The sequence below is a fragment of the Symphalangus syndactylus genome, chromosome 13, assembly GCF_028878055.3.
Source record: "Symphalangus syndactylus isolate Jambi chromosome 13, NHGRI_mSymSyn1-v2.1_pri, whole genome shotgun sequence".
NCBI classification, from domain to species: Eukaryota; Metazoa; Chordata; class Mammalia; order Primates; family Hylobatidae; genus Symphalangus; species Symphalangus syndactylus.
In genome coordinates, this window is record NC_072435.2 from 32,812,011 (window position 1) to 32,826,857 (window position 14,847).

General features: G+C 50.1%; 1 protein-coding gene across 3 annotated transcripts in view; it reads left to right on the plus strand.

Annotated features, from left to right (window-relative positions):
• Positions 1–464: 464 nt before the first annotated feature.
• VAV1 (vav guanine nucleotide exchange factor 1) overlaps positions 465–14,847 on the plus strand; it is an 84,716-nt gene continuing 70,333 nt past the window's right edge. For 2 of the 3 annotated variants that reach the window (XM_055240211.1, XM_055240212.1), the window contains exon 1: positions 589–893. In XM_055240211.1, the coding sequence (XP_055096186.1) occupies positions 690–893 (204 nt within the window). In that variant the 5' untranslated portion in view covers positions 589–689. Of the gene's footprint in view, positions 894–14,847 lie in introns of all 3 variants that reach the window. The other variant, XM_055240210.2, reaches the window with a different exon arrangement.

Consider the following 14,847-nt stretch of genomic DNA (forward strand, 5'->3'; position numbering starts at 1 on the left):
AAGAGTGAAGAGGCCTATGTGGCTGGAACACAGTGAAGAGGGGGAGAGAGGGAGGGGGGAGGGCAGGGAGGGAACTGGGCAATTCAAGCAGGGTTTTGTGGGCCTTGGGGAGGACTTGGGCTTGTCCCTGGAGGAAAGTGGGAGCCATAGAGAGTTGTGGGCAGAAGAGGGGTGTGCCCTGACTCAGATGCTCACAGGCAACCTCTGGTGGTGGCTGCAGGGAGGAGAGACTGTGGGGGATGGGGGCTGGAGCCAGGAGACCAGCTGAGTGATGATGGGGCTGGACTAGACAGAGGAGGGGGTGAGAAGTGGGTGAATTCTGGGTATATTTCAGAGTGTCACTGCCACTGTCTGCATATGGAGGAAGCTCACCCATCTCATAGTCTAGCTGGCCTGACTTCCCCAGCCCCCCAACTCCCCGTGCCCAGGCCTGTGTCGAGTGGGCGGAAGAAAGAGATGTCAGATTCTGCATGGAAGGCGTGGGGTGGGGCTGGGCTGCAGGTGCTCCCCCAGCTCCCCGCTGCCCCATGGCTCCTCCTCCTCCACCCCCTCTCAGGGCGACAGTTACAGGCAAAGAAGAGGAAGTGGTAGCACTAGCTGTCGCTCCACAGGCGAGCAGGGCAGGCGTGCGGGCGGGTGGGTGGTGGAGGCCGCGAGGGTGCACGGCTGGCCCTGGGCAGGCGGCAGCCATGGAACTGTGGCGCCAATGCACTCACTGGCTCATCCAGTGCCGGGTGCTGCCACCCAGCCACCGCGTGACCTGGGATGGGGCTCAGGTGTGTGAACTGGCCCAGGCCCTCCGGGATGGTGTCCTTCTGTGTCAGCTGCTTAACAACCTGCTACCCCATGCCATCAACCTGCGTGAGGTCAACCTGCGCCCCCAGATGTCCCAGGTGAGCCCTCCACGGGCAGGTGTGCTGAGGGTTGGAGACGGGGGTCCTCCCCGGGGCTGACAGTCGAGGGGTTGACGTGCTCCACCTCTGGGCCTGCAAAGGAGAGGGAATATGCTTACAGGTCCAGGGCTGGCCCAGGGGGTGGTCACAATCTGAGATTCTGGAGTGGCCTCCCCAACCTTAACAGGCCCCCTGTGTGGGTTCACGGGCCCTGAGTTGGCCCGCATCTGGGCTGAGAACTGGCAAACTAGGGGTTAACTCTCTTAAGCCCCAGGCTGCCTCTACTGTGGTTCATGCCCCCAAATGGGACCAACCAGAGGTCTCGGGGGAGCTCCCCAGAACCCCCAGGGTGGCCATTGGGTTACCTGAGGCTTTGGACTCCTTTGACCCCCAGAGTCTGGATGTGGGGGAGGAGCCTCCGCCAACATCTTCCCCCACATGTGTCTCCTCCTCCCGGGCCCTGGGCCCCTTCCTTCCCCTTACATCTTCCTTCCCCTTGGCTTCCTGCCTGGGCCTGGGGCAGCATGGGGCAGGTGGGGGGCTGCAGCCCCTGGGATCTGAGCTTCCTCCCTGTATCCATCTCAGAGGAGATAGTAAGGCAGGGCCCAGTCCTGGGCTCAGAGAGTGGGGTCCTGAGGTCTTGGTGCTTGGAAGAGCTGCATTTTCTCGGCAGGGATTTCTGCAGGGGCCCAGGCTGGAGGGGTGGTGGCAGATTTGACTGTGGCTGTATGAGGCTGGCTCAGGAAATATATTCAAATCCCTATTTGAATGTGGTTGGGTGGGCGTGTGATGTGGCTGCATTATGTTTCTGTAGCATCTTGTCTGGTTCCCCAGGGCTGCTGGGTGGGAACGGGGGACGGGGCAGGGCTGGTGGAGTCCCATCTCCTCTGGGATGAAAGGAGATACAGCCTTATCCTGGGGCCTGGGGGACACAGTCCTGCCCTGAGGTCTGAGGGGACAGCTCCCATCTGGTCCTCAGGCTGGCCCTGCAAATGAGGGGCTGGGAGGATAAGTTAATGGAGATGGGCCCATGGGGGTTCCTGGGGGGTGGTTTTCAGGGGCAGGGCCATTGGTGGAAGAGATCCATGGGCCTTTACTCCTTCTGTTTATTTTATTTAACTTTATTTTTTTTGAGATGAAGTCTCACTCTGTCACCCAGGCTGGAGTACAGTGGCGCGATCTCGGCTCACTGCAAGCTCCACCTCCCAGGTTCATGCCATTCTCCTTCCTCAGCCTCCCGAGTAGCTGGGACTACAGGTGCCCGCCACCATGCCCGGCTATTTTTTTTTTTTTTTTTGTATTTTTAGTAGAGACGGGGTTTCACCGTATTAGCCAGGATGGTCTCAATCTCCTGACCTTGTGATCCGCCCGCCACGGCCTCCCAAAGTCCTGGGATTACAGGTGTGAGCCACTGTGCCCGGCCTTTTTTTTTTCTTTAAAGACAGGGTCTCACTCTGTCACCCAGGCTGGAGTGCAGTGGTGCGATCTCAGCTCACTGCAACCTTAGCCTCTCAGGATCAAGCAATTATCCTGCTTCAGCCTCCTGAGTAGCTGGGATTACAGGCGTACACCACCACACCCGGCTAATTTTTGTATTTTTAATAGAGACAGGGTTTCACCATGTTGGCCATGCTAGTCTTGAACTCCTGACATCAAATGATCCACCCACCTCAGCCTTCCAAAGTGCTGGGATTACAGGTGTGAGCCACCGCGCCCGGCCGCTCCTTCTGTTTCATTTTATTTTTTTTTTATTTTATGTTTTATTTTTTGAGACGGAGTCTTGCTCTGTCACCCAGGCTGGAATGTGGTGGTGCAATCTTGGCTCACTGCAACCTCCACTTCCCGCATTCAAGCCGTTCTCCTGCCCCAGCCTTCCTAGTAGCTCGGACTACAGGCACACGTCACCATGCCTGCCTAATTTTTTTTTTTTTTTTGTATTTTTAGTGGAGATGGGGTTTTGCAATGTTGACCAAGCTGGCCTTGAACTCCTGACCTCAGGTGATCTGCCCACCTCAGCCTCTCGAAATGCTAGGATTACAGGCATGAGCCACCTTGCCCGGCCCTTCTGTTTCTTCAGTGCCAGGGGCTTACACCATCCTCAGCTGGGACAGGGCTTCCCGAAAGGAGAAGGCGCTCCCTGTACCAACCTAAGCATCCATCCTCCGGCCACAGCCCATCCCAGCTTTGCCTACATTTGCTTAATCTTCTGGTTTCTAGGGCATGAGGAAGTAGTCATGGGATCTGTTAGGCCCCATCTGTTAGACCTGGCAGGGAGTCAAGGCCTCTGTGATGCTTCAATAGCAGCTAATGGGAAAGTGGATAGACTTAAGGATGAACTTCCATTCCTGTGTGTGTCTTAGCTAAAGCTAGTTTTTGGATGAAGGGTGAGGGTGCATGATGCTAATCCCTGGGAGAGCAGCTGCACTCCAAATACAGTCCTAATCCTCTGTAACAGGGAACAATGGGAACCCAGGTGGGGTCAGGCTTTATGCAAGAGGGGACATTTGTGCTGGGGTTTTGAAGAGTAAATAGGAGTTTTTCTCATTGTTCTGGCTTCCTGTGCCCAGCTGTATCAGGCTGCAGGCTGGGCAGGGGTGTACCCAGACCCTTTCCCTCTGGGAGGGGGCACATTCCTGCCCCTACCCATTTTGTTGCCCTTTGAAGCTCGGCCCTGTGTCTGGTATGTAGTGGGGACGTGTGAGGGAAGGTAAAAGGTCTCGACAAGAAGCCAGAGGAAGCTGCCACAGGAACAACATCTCTGGGTTTCTGGGTGCCTAACTGTCCAAAGATTGAAGCTGGAGCTGTGAATGCCCCATGGGATGTGAAAGGGTAGAGGGAAAAAGGAAAGGTGCTTCTGTGGAGGAAATGGCATAAATAAAGGTGTGCAGGCTGGAATGAGAATTCTTCCCAGTTTCTGTCATTTCTCTTCAGAGTCCTCTTTTTTCTCAGTTGTTTCTTGGGAAGAGGGTGGAAAGAACATATTGACCCATCCATTCATCCACCCACCCACTCATTCATCCACTCATCTATCCCTCCAATTATCCATCCATCTGCCCATCCATCCATCCATCCATCCATCCATCCATCTGCTCATCCATTCATCCATCCACTCATCATCCATCCATCCATCCATCCATCCATCCATCCATCCATTCATCCATCCACTCATCTATCCATCCATCTTCTCATCCATCCATCCATCCATCCATCCAACCACCCACTCATTCACCCACTCATCCGTCCATCCACTCATCCATCCACCCATCCATCCATCCACTCATTTATCCATCTATCAATCTATCCATCCATCTACTTTTCCATCCATCTATCCACCCATCCACCCACCCACCCACCCATCTACCCATGGATCCATCCATCCACTAATCTTTCTTATTTATTTATTTATTTATTTTTATGGAGTCTCACTCTGTCACCCAGGCTGGAGTGCAGGGGCATGATCTTGGCTCATTGCAACCTCTGCTTCCTAGGTTCAGGCAATTCTCCTGCCTCAGCCTCCCGAGTAGCTGGGACTACAGGCACCCGCCACCACGCCCAGCTAATTTTATATTTTAGTAGAGATGGGGTTTCAACATATTGGCCAGGCTGGTCTTGAACTCCTGACCTTGTGATCCGCTCACCTCAGCCTTCCAAAGTGCTGGGATTACAGGTGTGAGCCACTACGCCCGGCCCATCCATTCATCTCTCTATCATCCACCCGCCCACCGACCCATCCATCCATCTACTCATCCATCCATCCATCCATCCATCCATCCATCCATCCACCCACCCACCCCATCGATCCATCCACTCATCCACCCATCTACTCATCTATCCATCCATCTACCCATCCATCCACTTATCTGTTTAACCATCCATCCATCCATCCATCCATCCATCCATCCATCCATCCACCCATCCATCCATCCAACAATGACAAGGTCTGCCAGGCCCTGTTCTTGGTGCTGGGGACAGTGAGAATAGCACACACACACACAAAAGCCCCTGTTGTTGAGGAGCCTGCATTCTAGTGGGGGAGGCTGACAGTGAGGAAATAAGACAATGTGTAAGTCATCAGGAGGTCGTGTGTACTCATCTGGAGAAAACAAAGTGGAACAGGGTATGCAGGGGGCACTTTGACGAGGAGGGCTAGTAGTAAGGTGACATTGGAGCAGAGACCTGGGGAAAATTAAGGAATGAACCATGTGGATCTGGCGAAATGGTGTCCCAGACAGTGGGTACTGGCAGTGCAAAGGCCCTGAGGTAGGAGCCAGTCAGTGCCTGTATGTTCAGGGCAGCGACTGGCCCAGCTGGTAGGAATGGTGCAGGAGGTCAGGTTGGATGAATCTCCAAGCGGCTGGTCCCCTTGAGATCTGAGGCCCAGGGAGAGAATGATACCATCATAAGAAGCCACAGCTATACCAAGACACCCAACTCTCAATTATGAATTTTTTTTTTTAAATGAGACAGAGCCTTGCTGTCTCCCAGGATGGAGTGCAGTGGCACTGTCCCAACTCACTGCAGCCTCCACCTCCCAGGTTCAAGCAATTCTCTTGCATCAGCCTCCTGAGTAGCTGGCATTACAGGCGCCCGCCACCACGCCTGGCTAATTTCTGTTGCCCAGGCTGGAGTGCAGCGGCATGATCTTGGCTCACTGCAACCTCCTCCTCCCGGGTTCAAGTGATTCTCCTGTCTCAGCCTCCTGAGTAGCTGGGGCTACAGATGCGTGCCACAATGCCTGGCTAATTTCTGTATTTTTAGTAGAGACGGGGTTTCAGCACGTTGGCCAGGCTGGTCTCAAACTCCTGACCTCAAGTGACCCACATGCCTCGGCCTCCCAAAGTGCTAGGATTACAGGCATAAGCCACCACGCCCAGCCACCACTGTGCTCTTGAAATCCAAAATCTGGGCTGCAGAGATGGAACTTGAAGGCCAAGAGACTGGAGAGGAAAGAACAGATTGTTGGAAAGATCCACCAGGACATGGGAGCTGGTTAGACCTAGGATGTGGGCAGCTGCTGGGGCCAAGATGATGTTAAGGTCCCCAGCCCCAGAGGGTGGGACAGTTAGAGTAGGGGGTGGACTGGGGAGTGGGTTGGGTGGTGGCTCAGGAGAGCCACACCTGGGTTCAAATTCTGGTACCACCACTTCCTGGTTTCACCTCTCTGAGCTTTAGTTTCTCCATCTGTGAAACATAGATAAAAATGGCACCTTTTAAGGCTGGGTGGTGGCTCACGCCTGTGGTCCCAGCTACCTGAGAGGATAAGTGGGGAGGATCACTTAAGCCTGGGCTGCAGTGAGCTGTGATGGCACCACTGCATTCCAGCCTGGGCAACAGAGAGAGACTTTGTCTCAAAAAAGAAAACAAAACAAAACCCTATTTTGCCTGGGTGTGGTGGCTCATGCCTGTAATCCCAGCACTTTGGGAGGCCGAGATGAGAGAATTGCTTGAGTTCAGGAGTTCAAAGCCTGGTAACATAGTGAGACCCTGTCTCTACTTTTTTTTTTTTTTTTTCTTAAGAGACAGAGTTTTGCTCTGTTGGCCAGGCTGGAGAGCAGTGGTGTGATCACAGCTCACTGCAGCCTCGAACTCCTGGGCTCAAGCAACCCTCCTGCCTCAGCGTCCCGAGTAGCTGGGACTACAGGTGCGCACCAGCATACCTGGGTGATTTTTTTGTTTGTCTGTCTGTTGTTTGAGACAGGATCTCGATCTGTCACCCAGGCTGGAGTGCAGTGGTATGATCACAGCTCACTGCAGCCTCAAACTCTTGGGCTCAAGCAGTCCTCCTGCCTCAGCCTCCCGAGTAGCTGGGACTACGGGTGTGCACCAGCAATACCTGGCTAATTTTTTATTTTTTGTAGAGATGGGTTTTGCTATGATGCCCAGGCTGGTCTTGAACTCCTGGCCTCAAGCAATTCCTCCCGCCTTGGCTTTCCAAAGTGCTGGGATTACAGGCATGAGCCACTGCACCCGGCCAGAATAGAGGTTCTTATCTTCATCCTCCCATAACAGGAAAGATGACACATGCCACTCACTGATCTATGCTTGCTTTCCTCACTAATCACCTTGGCAGTCTTTCCAAGTCAGTCTGTAGAGATTATAATTATTCTTTATAACATGACTGTGTATTCCATTTATTTTAAGAAAGACTTACATTTTGCTTGCCCTGTGCTAGACATTAGTCTAAACCAGGGAGGGGCCTGGCTGAATGCGGTGGTTCAGGCCTCTAATCCCAGCACTTTGGGAGGCCGAGGCGGGAGGATTGCTTGAGTCCAGGAGTTAGAGGCCAGCCTGGGCAAGAGAGTGTGACCTCGTCTCTATAAAAATGAAAAATAAAAATAAAATAAAGCTGGGGGCTGAGTGCGGTGGCTCATGCCTGTAATCCTAGCACTTTGGGAGGCCGAGGCGGGCAGATCACCTGAGGTCAGGAGTTCGAGACCAGCCTGGCTAACACGGTAAAACCCCGTCTCTACTAAAAATACAAAACTTAGCTCAGTGTGGTGGCATGCGCCTGCAATCCCAGTAACTATGGAGGCTGAGGCAGGAGAATCACTTGAACCCGGAAGGCGGAGGTTGCAGTGAGCTGAGATCACACCACTGCACTCCAGCCTGGGCAACAGAGTGAGACTCCATGTCAAAAATGAAATGAAATGAAATGAAATGAAATAAAATAAAATAAAATAAAATAAAAGTAAAGTGGGGGAAAATAATTTCCCTATTCTACAACTGAAGCTTCTTTTTTTTTTTGAGACGAGGTTTTGCTTTGTCCCCCACGGTGTAGCACAGTGGTGCAAATGGTTCGATCAGGGCTCACTGCATTCTCAGTCTCCCAGGCCCAAGTGATCCTCCTACTTCAGCCTCCCAAGTAACTGGGACTACAGGCGCATGCTACCACGCCTAAGATTTTTAAATTTTTAAAAACATTTTTAATTTTTATGGGTACATAGTAGATATATATTTATGGGGTACGCGAGCTATTTTGATACAGGCGTGCAATGTGAAATAAGCACATCATGAAAAATGTTTTCTTTTAATTAATTAACTAACTAATTATTTTTGAGATGGAGTTTTGCTCTTGTTGCCCAGGTTGGAGTGCAGTAGTGCGATCTTGGCTCACTGCAACCTCTGCCTCCCGGGTTCAAGCGATTATCCTCCCTCAGCCTCCCGAGTAGCTGGAATTACAGGCATCCACCACCACGCCCGGCTAATTTTGTATTTTTAGTGGAGACTAAAAATTTTTGGGTTTCGCCATGTTGGCCAGGCTGGTCTCAAACTCCTGACCTCAGGTGATCCGCTCGCCTTGGCCTCCCAGAGTGCTGGGATTACAGGTGTGAGCCGCTGTGCCTGGCCCAATTATAGGTTCTAAAAAATAATAATAACCTCATCCATGAATCATTTTCCAGCTCCTCTGCTGTGTGCTCTTGGGAACATTAGTAAACCTCTCCGTTCCCTGGTTTCTCATTTGTAAAATGAGGATGCTAAATCCCTATTTACAGCATTGTTGTGGGGGATGAGTGTATTATTATAAAGAACCTAGAAAAGTATTCAGCTGCATATACAGTCGTGTGTTGCTTAGTAAAAGGAATCTGTTCTGAGAAATGCGTAGTTAGATGATTTCATAGTTGTGTGAACATCATAGAGTACATTTACATAAACCTAGAGGGTACAGCGTACTGCACACCTGGGCTATATGGTATAACCTATTGCTCCTAGCTACAAACCTGTACAGCACGGGACTGCACTGAATACTTACCACTGCGTTACAAGGCTTCTTTTCTTTTCTTTTCCTTTTCTTTTCTTTCTTTTCTTTTTTTTTTTGAGATGGAGTCTCACTCTATTCGCCAGGCTGGAGTGCAATGATGTGATCTCAGCTCACTGGAACCTCCACCTCCTGGGTTCAAGAGATTCTCCTGCCTCAGCCTCCCGAGTAGCTGGGATTACAGGCATGTGCCACCACATCCGGCTATTTTTTTTGTATTTTTAGTAGAGACGGGGTTTCACCATGTTGGCCAGGCTGGTCTTGAACTCCTGACCTCAGGTGATCTGCCCGCCTCAGCCTCCCAAAGTGCTGGGATTACAGGTGCGAGCCACCATGCCCAGGCGATTTCTTATCATTTATACCATATTTTATACAAAGATTTCTTATCTTTCTTTTGAGACAGTGTCTTGCTCTGTCACCCAGGCTGGAGTGCATTGGCATGACCTCTGCTCACTGCAACCTCCACTTCCTGGGTTCAAGTGATCCATCTGCCTCAGCCTCCTAAGCAGCTGGGACTACAGGTGCATGCCACCAAGCCCCTTATTTTTTAAAGTAGAGATGGGGGTCTCCCCATGTTGCCCAGGCTGGTCTCAAACTCCTGGCCTCAAGAGATCCTCCCACCTCGGCCTTCCAAAGTGCTGGGATGATAAGCGTGAATCATCGTGCCCCACCCAGTCCTTGTGTTTTTATTTTTCAAATTTTAAGACGTTTTATTTTGTCAACGGAAGTGCTAGCCAATCTTTGTGTTTTTGATAGATATTGCCAAATTGTTATCCGTCTGGGATTGTTTCCATATGAGTTATTTCAATTATACCACCACATGCCAGACAGAGGACTGGCTTCTCTGCCGCCTCCCCGACAGATGGTTCTGTTGCCAAGATTCTGGAGTTTTGCCAGCTGGATGGGAAATCAGTGGAGCTCATTAAGTCTCAATTTACATTTTCTCTTATTCTGAGTGAAGCTGAGCCTCTTTCCTTATGTTTAAGAGCTATTTATATTTTCTTCCTGTGATATAATCTCTGTTCATATCACTTGCTTACTATTGTTGCCCTTTCCAGAACTACTGACCTTTTCTCTTATTGATTTTTTTTTTTTTTGAGGCTGAGTCTTTCTCTGTTGCACAGGCTGCAGTGTAGTGGTGCGATCTCAGCTCACTGCAACCTCCGCCTCCCAGGTTCAAGTGATTCTCGTGCCTCAACCTCCCGAGTAGCTGGGATTACAGGCGTGTGCCAAGATGCCTAGCTAATTTTTGTAGTTTTGGTAGAGACAGGGTTTCGCCATGTTGGGCTGGCTGGTCTCAAACTCCTGACCTCGAGTGCTCCGCCCGCCTTGGCCTCCCAAAGTGCTGGGATTACAGGCTTCTCTTACTGATTTTCAGGAGCTCTTTATATATAGGTCGACTTAAATTGCAAGTCAGGTATTTGCTAGCTTTGTGGTCTCGGAGAAAAAATAATTACTTAACCTATTGGATCCCTGATTATCTTATCTATAAAATAGGAAATTTATAAAATGAGAATTTTGGCCATGCACATGGCTCACGCCTGTAATCCCAGCACTTTGGGAGGCTGAGGTGGGTGGATCACCTGAGGTCAGGAGTTCAAGACCAGCCTGTCCAACATGGCGAAACCCCGACTCTACTACAAATACAATAATTAGCCAGGTGTGGTGGCGGGCACCTGTAATCCCAGCTACTCGGGAGGCTGAGGCAGAAGAATCCCTTGAACCCGGGAGGCGGAGGTTGTACTGAGCCAAGATTGCACCACTGCACTCCAGCCCAGGCGACAGAGTGAGACTCCATCTAAAATAAATAAATAAATAAATAAATAAATAAATAAAATGGAAATGTTGACAGTACCTTTATTTCAGAGTTGTGTGAGGATTAAACATGATAAGGTAAATTAAATTCCCAGCATGGCAATTAACATATAGTGAGTGCTAAATGAAAGAGAGTCATTATTTTTGTTAGTTTAATTCCATTGAGTCTGAGCTGCCTGTAGGCAATGGTATATAAGTCAGGGTATGTATGTTAACTGCTGCAACAAATTGCATTATTTTGCCAGGCACAATGGCTCACACCTATAATCCCAACACTTTGGGAAGCCAAGGCAGGCTAATCGCTTGAGGCCAGGAGTTCGAGACTAGCCTGGGCAACATACAAGATCCCCATCTCTACAAAAAAAAAATTACATATATATAAATATATATATATATTAGCAGAGCATTGTGGCATGTGCGTATGGTCCCAGCTACCTAGGAGGCTGAGGCAGGAGGATCGCTTGAGCCCAGGAATTGGAGGCTGCAGTGAGCTATGATCGTGCCACTGCAGTCCAACCTGGGTGACAGAGTGAGACCCTGTCTCAGAAGAAAAAAAAAAAAAGGCTGGGTGCGGTGGCTCACGCCTGTAATCCCAGCACTTTGGGAGGCCGAGGCAGGCAGATCATGAGGTCAGGAGTTTGAAACCAGCCTGGCCAATATGGGGAAATCCCGTCTCTACTAAAAATACATAAATTAGCCAGGCGTTGTAGCAGGCGCCTGTAGTCCCAGCTACTCGGGAGGCTGAGGCAGGAGAATCGCTTGAACCTGGGAGGCGGAGGTTGCAGTGAGCCGAGATCGCGCCACTGCACTCCAGCCTGGTGACAGAGCAAGACTCAGTCTCAAAAAAAAAAAAAAAAAAAAAAAACCAAACCAAAAACAAACAAAAAAAACCCAAACCCTCAAAACACAAAACCAAATTATATGACTTCAATGATAGTGACAGTTTATTTCTTATTCATGTCACAATTCAGTTTGGGTCAACTTTGGGGGTTGGAGGAGGAGGGCTCTGTGTTAAAGTCTCTCCAGGGCAGAGGCTCCATCATCTCATGGTCTTAGCTTCCCGAAGGCCCTTGGAGTCTTTTCTACTGGGGAAAGAGCGCTATGAAAGAATTTGCCAGGCCTGGAAGTGGTGCTATCACCTCCATTCTTTTTTTTTTTTTTTTTTTCAGACGGAGTTTTGCCCTTGTTGTCCAGGCTGGAGTGCAATGGCACGAACTCTGCTCACTGCATCACTGCAACCTCCGCCTCCCGGGTTCAAGTGATTCTCCTGCCTCAGCCTCCCAAGTAGCTGGGATTACAGGCATGCACCATCACACCTGGCTAATTTTGTAGGGGTTTCTCCACGTTGGTCAGGGTGGTCTCGAACTCCTGACCTCAGGTGATCCACTCGCCTCGGCCTCCCAAAGTGCTGGGATTACAGGGGTGAGCCACCACGCCCGGCCTCCATTCTTGTTATTGGCCAGAACTTGGTCATATGGCTCCATTTAACTACCAGGGATACTAGGAATGTGGTTAAACTGGAGCTGGGGATAAAAAGGAGATAGGTTGGTTGGACGCAAAGAGGTCAGTGCCCTAGAACCTCAGGGTAATGCTTCGCTGGTTCCAGAAATGCAGGTATGGAGGGGGTTTCAGGAATGCAGGTCTAGGGCGGGGCATGGTGGCTCATGCCTGTAATCTCAGTAATTTGAGAGGCCGAGACAGGAGGATTGCTTGAGGCCAGGAGTTCGAGACCAGCCTGGGCAACATACCAAGGTCCTGTCTCTACAAAAAATAAAAAAATTAGCCCGGCATGGTGGTGCACACCTATAGTCTCAGCTACTCAGGAAGTTGAGGCAGGAGGATCGCTTGAGCCCAGGAGTTCAATGCTGCAGTGAGTGAGCTATGATTGTGCTACTGTACTCCAGCCTGGACAAAAGAGTAAGACCCTGTCTCTAAATATATCTGTGCAGGTCTGTGGAAATCTCAATGGGATGTAGAATGAGAAGGACCTGAGCCAAGGCCATGGGGGAGAAATTCAGCTGGGGATGAGGGGGCTGGGTGACAGCAAACCTCAGCAAAATGGGTTGGGCTGATTGGAAAACCTCCTCTTACCTTGCCTGCTAGGGCCAACGGGAGGGGCACCTAGGATAGGTCAGCACTTGGCACCGTCCCTTCCTTTCCATTCCATTCTGTTCTTTTTTTTTTTTTTTTTTCGAGAGAGTCTCATTCTCTCCCAGGCTGGAGTGCAGTGGCACCATCTTGGCTCACAGCAGCCTCTGCCTCCCAGGTTCAAGTGATTCTCCTGCCTCAGCCTCCTGAGTAGCTGGGATTACAGGCAAGTGCCACCACACCTAGCTGATTTTTGTATTTTTAGTAGAGATGGGGTTTCACCATGTTGGCCAAGCTGGTCTCCAACTCCTGACCTCAAGTGATCCGCCCGCTTCGGCCTCCCAAAGTGCTGGGATTACAGACGTGAGCCACCACACCCAGCCTCCATTCTGTTCTATTCACTGACCTCCTCTCTTGGTCCAGTGCTGGGAAATGTCACCTTTCAGGACTTTCACAGAGATGCTGGAAATCTCTGTCCCTTCCCTACTCACAGCCCTTCCCTGGTTCCCTATTGCCCTTGGTGAAAAAGACAAAATCCTCACTGTAGCCCACAAGGGCTTATGCATTTGGCCTCTGTCCACCTGTCAGCCCTCCCCTGTTCCCTCTCTTCCCATTGCTCTCTGCACTGCAGCCACATCAGCTACCCAGCACAATCCAGCCTCAGGGCCTTTGCACTGGCTCTTCCTTCTTCAGGGATTTCTCTTCCCTCAGGTACACACTGTGAATGTTCTCTTATCTCCTTCAGGTTTCTCTTTCTCTCTCTCCATCTCTTCTTTTTCGGAGAAGGGGTCTTGCTCTATTACCCAGGCTGGAGTGCAGTGGTGTTATCATAGCTCACTGCAGCCTCCAACTTCTGGGCTCAAGTGATCCTCCCGTCTCTGCCTCCCAAAGTGCTCGGATACAGACATGAGCCACTGCACCTTTTTCTTTTTTCTTTCTTTTTTTTTTTTTTTTTTATGGGGTCTCTGTCTATTGCCCAGGCTGGAGTGCAGTGACATGATCTCAGCTCACTGCAACCTCCGCCTCTTGGATTCAAGTGATTCTCCGGCCTCAGCCTCCCGAGTAGCTGGAATTACAGGCATGTGCCACCATGCCCGGCTAATTTCTGTATTTTTAGTAGAGACAGGGTTTCACCATGCTGGCCAGGCTGGTCTCAAACTCCTGACTTCAGGTGATCTGCCCGCCTCGGCCTTTCAAAGTGCTGGGATTACTGATGGGAGCCACTGCACATGGTCAGCGGCCAGGTTTCTTTCTTTCTTTTTTTTTGAGACAGAGTCTTGCTCTGTCACCCAGGCTGGAGTGCAGTGGCACGATCTCAGCTCACTGCAACCTCTGCCTCCTGGGCCCAAACGATTCTCCTGCCTCAGCCTTCTGAGTAGCTGGGATTACAGGCACGCGCCACCACACCCAACTAATTTTTGTATTTTTAGTAGAGATGGGGTTTCACCATGTTGGCCACCTGGTCTTGAACTCATGACTTCAGGTGATCCGCCCATCTCGGCCTCCCAAAGTGCTGGGATTACAGGTATGAGCCACCGCGCCTGGCCCAGATTTCTTATCTGAGAGATCTTCCACTGTTTCTAGATATAAAATCATAGATTTCCCCCTCCCAACTTCCCATTCTCTTTCATGTTTTATTTTTCTCCGTAGCACTTAGTGCTCTCTGAACTGTCATAGTTTTTAGTTATTTGCTTATTACCTGTTTTCCCCACTCAAATGTCAAGGCAAGGATTTTTGTCTATTTTATGTCCCCCCAGTGCTTTAGAACAGCACCTGGCACATAGTAGGGGATCAATTAATTATTATTCATTTATCATATGAATATATGATTCTAATTGCTTCATTCATTCACTTAACACAGGGGCTGGCAAATAATAACTCATGGGCCCAAGCTGCCTCGTGTTTTAAAAATTATTTTAGCTTGTGTCTGTAGTCCCAGCTACCTGGGAGGTTGAGATGGGAGGACCGCTTGAGCCCAGGAGTTTGAGGCTGCAGTGAACTATGATCCTGCCACTGTACTCCAGCCTGGGCAACACAGCAAGCCCATCTCTGAAAAATAAATTAATTTAAAAAATTAAAAATAAAAATTATGGCTGGGTGCAGTGGCTCACGCCTGTAATCTTAAGACATTGGGAGGCTGAGGCAGGAGGATCACTTGAGCCCAAAGGTTTGAGATCAGCCTGGGCATCCTGGCAAAACCCCATCTATAGAAAAAATACAAAAATTACCTGGGTGTGATAGTGTGCGCCTATAGTCCCAGCTACTCAAGAGGCTGAGGTGGAAGGATCACTTGAG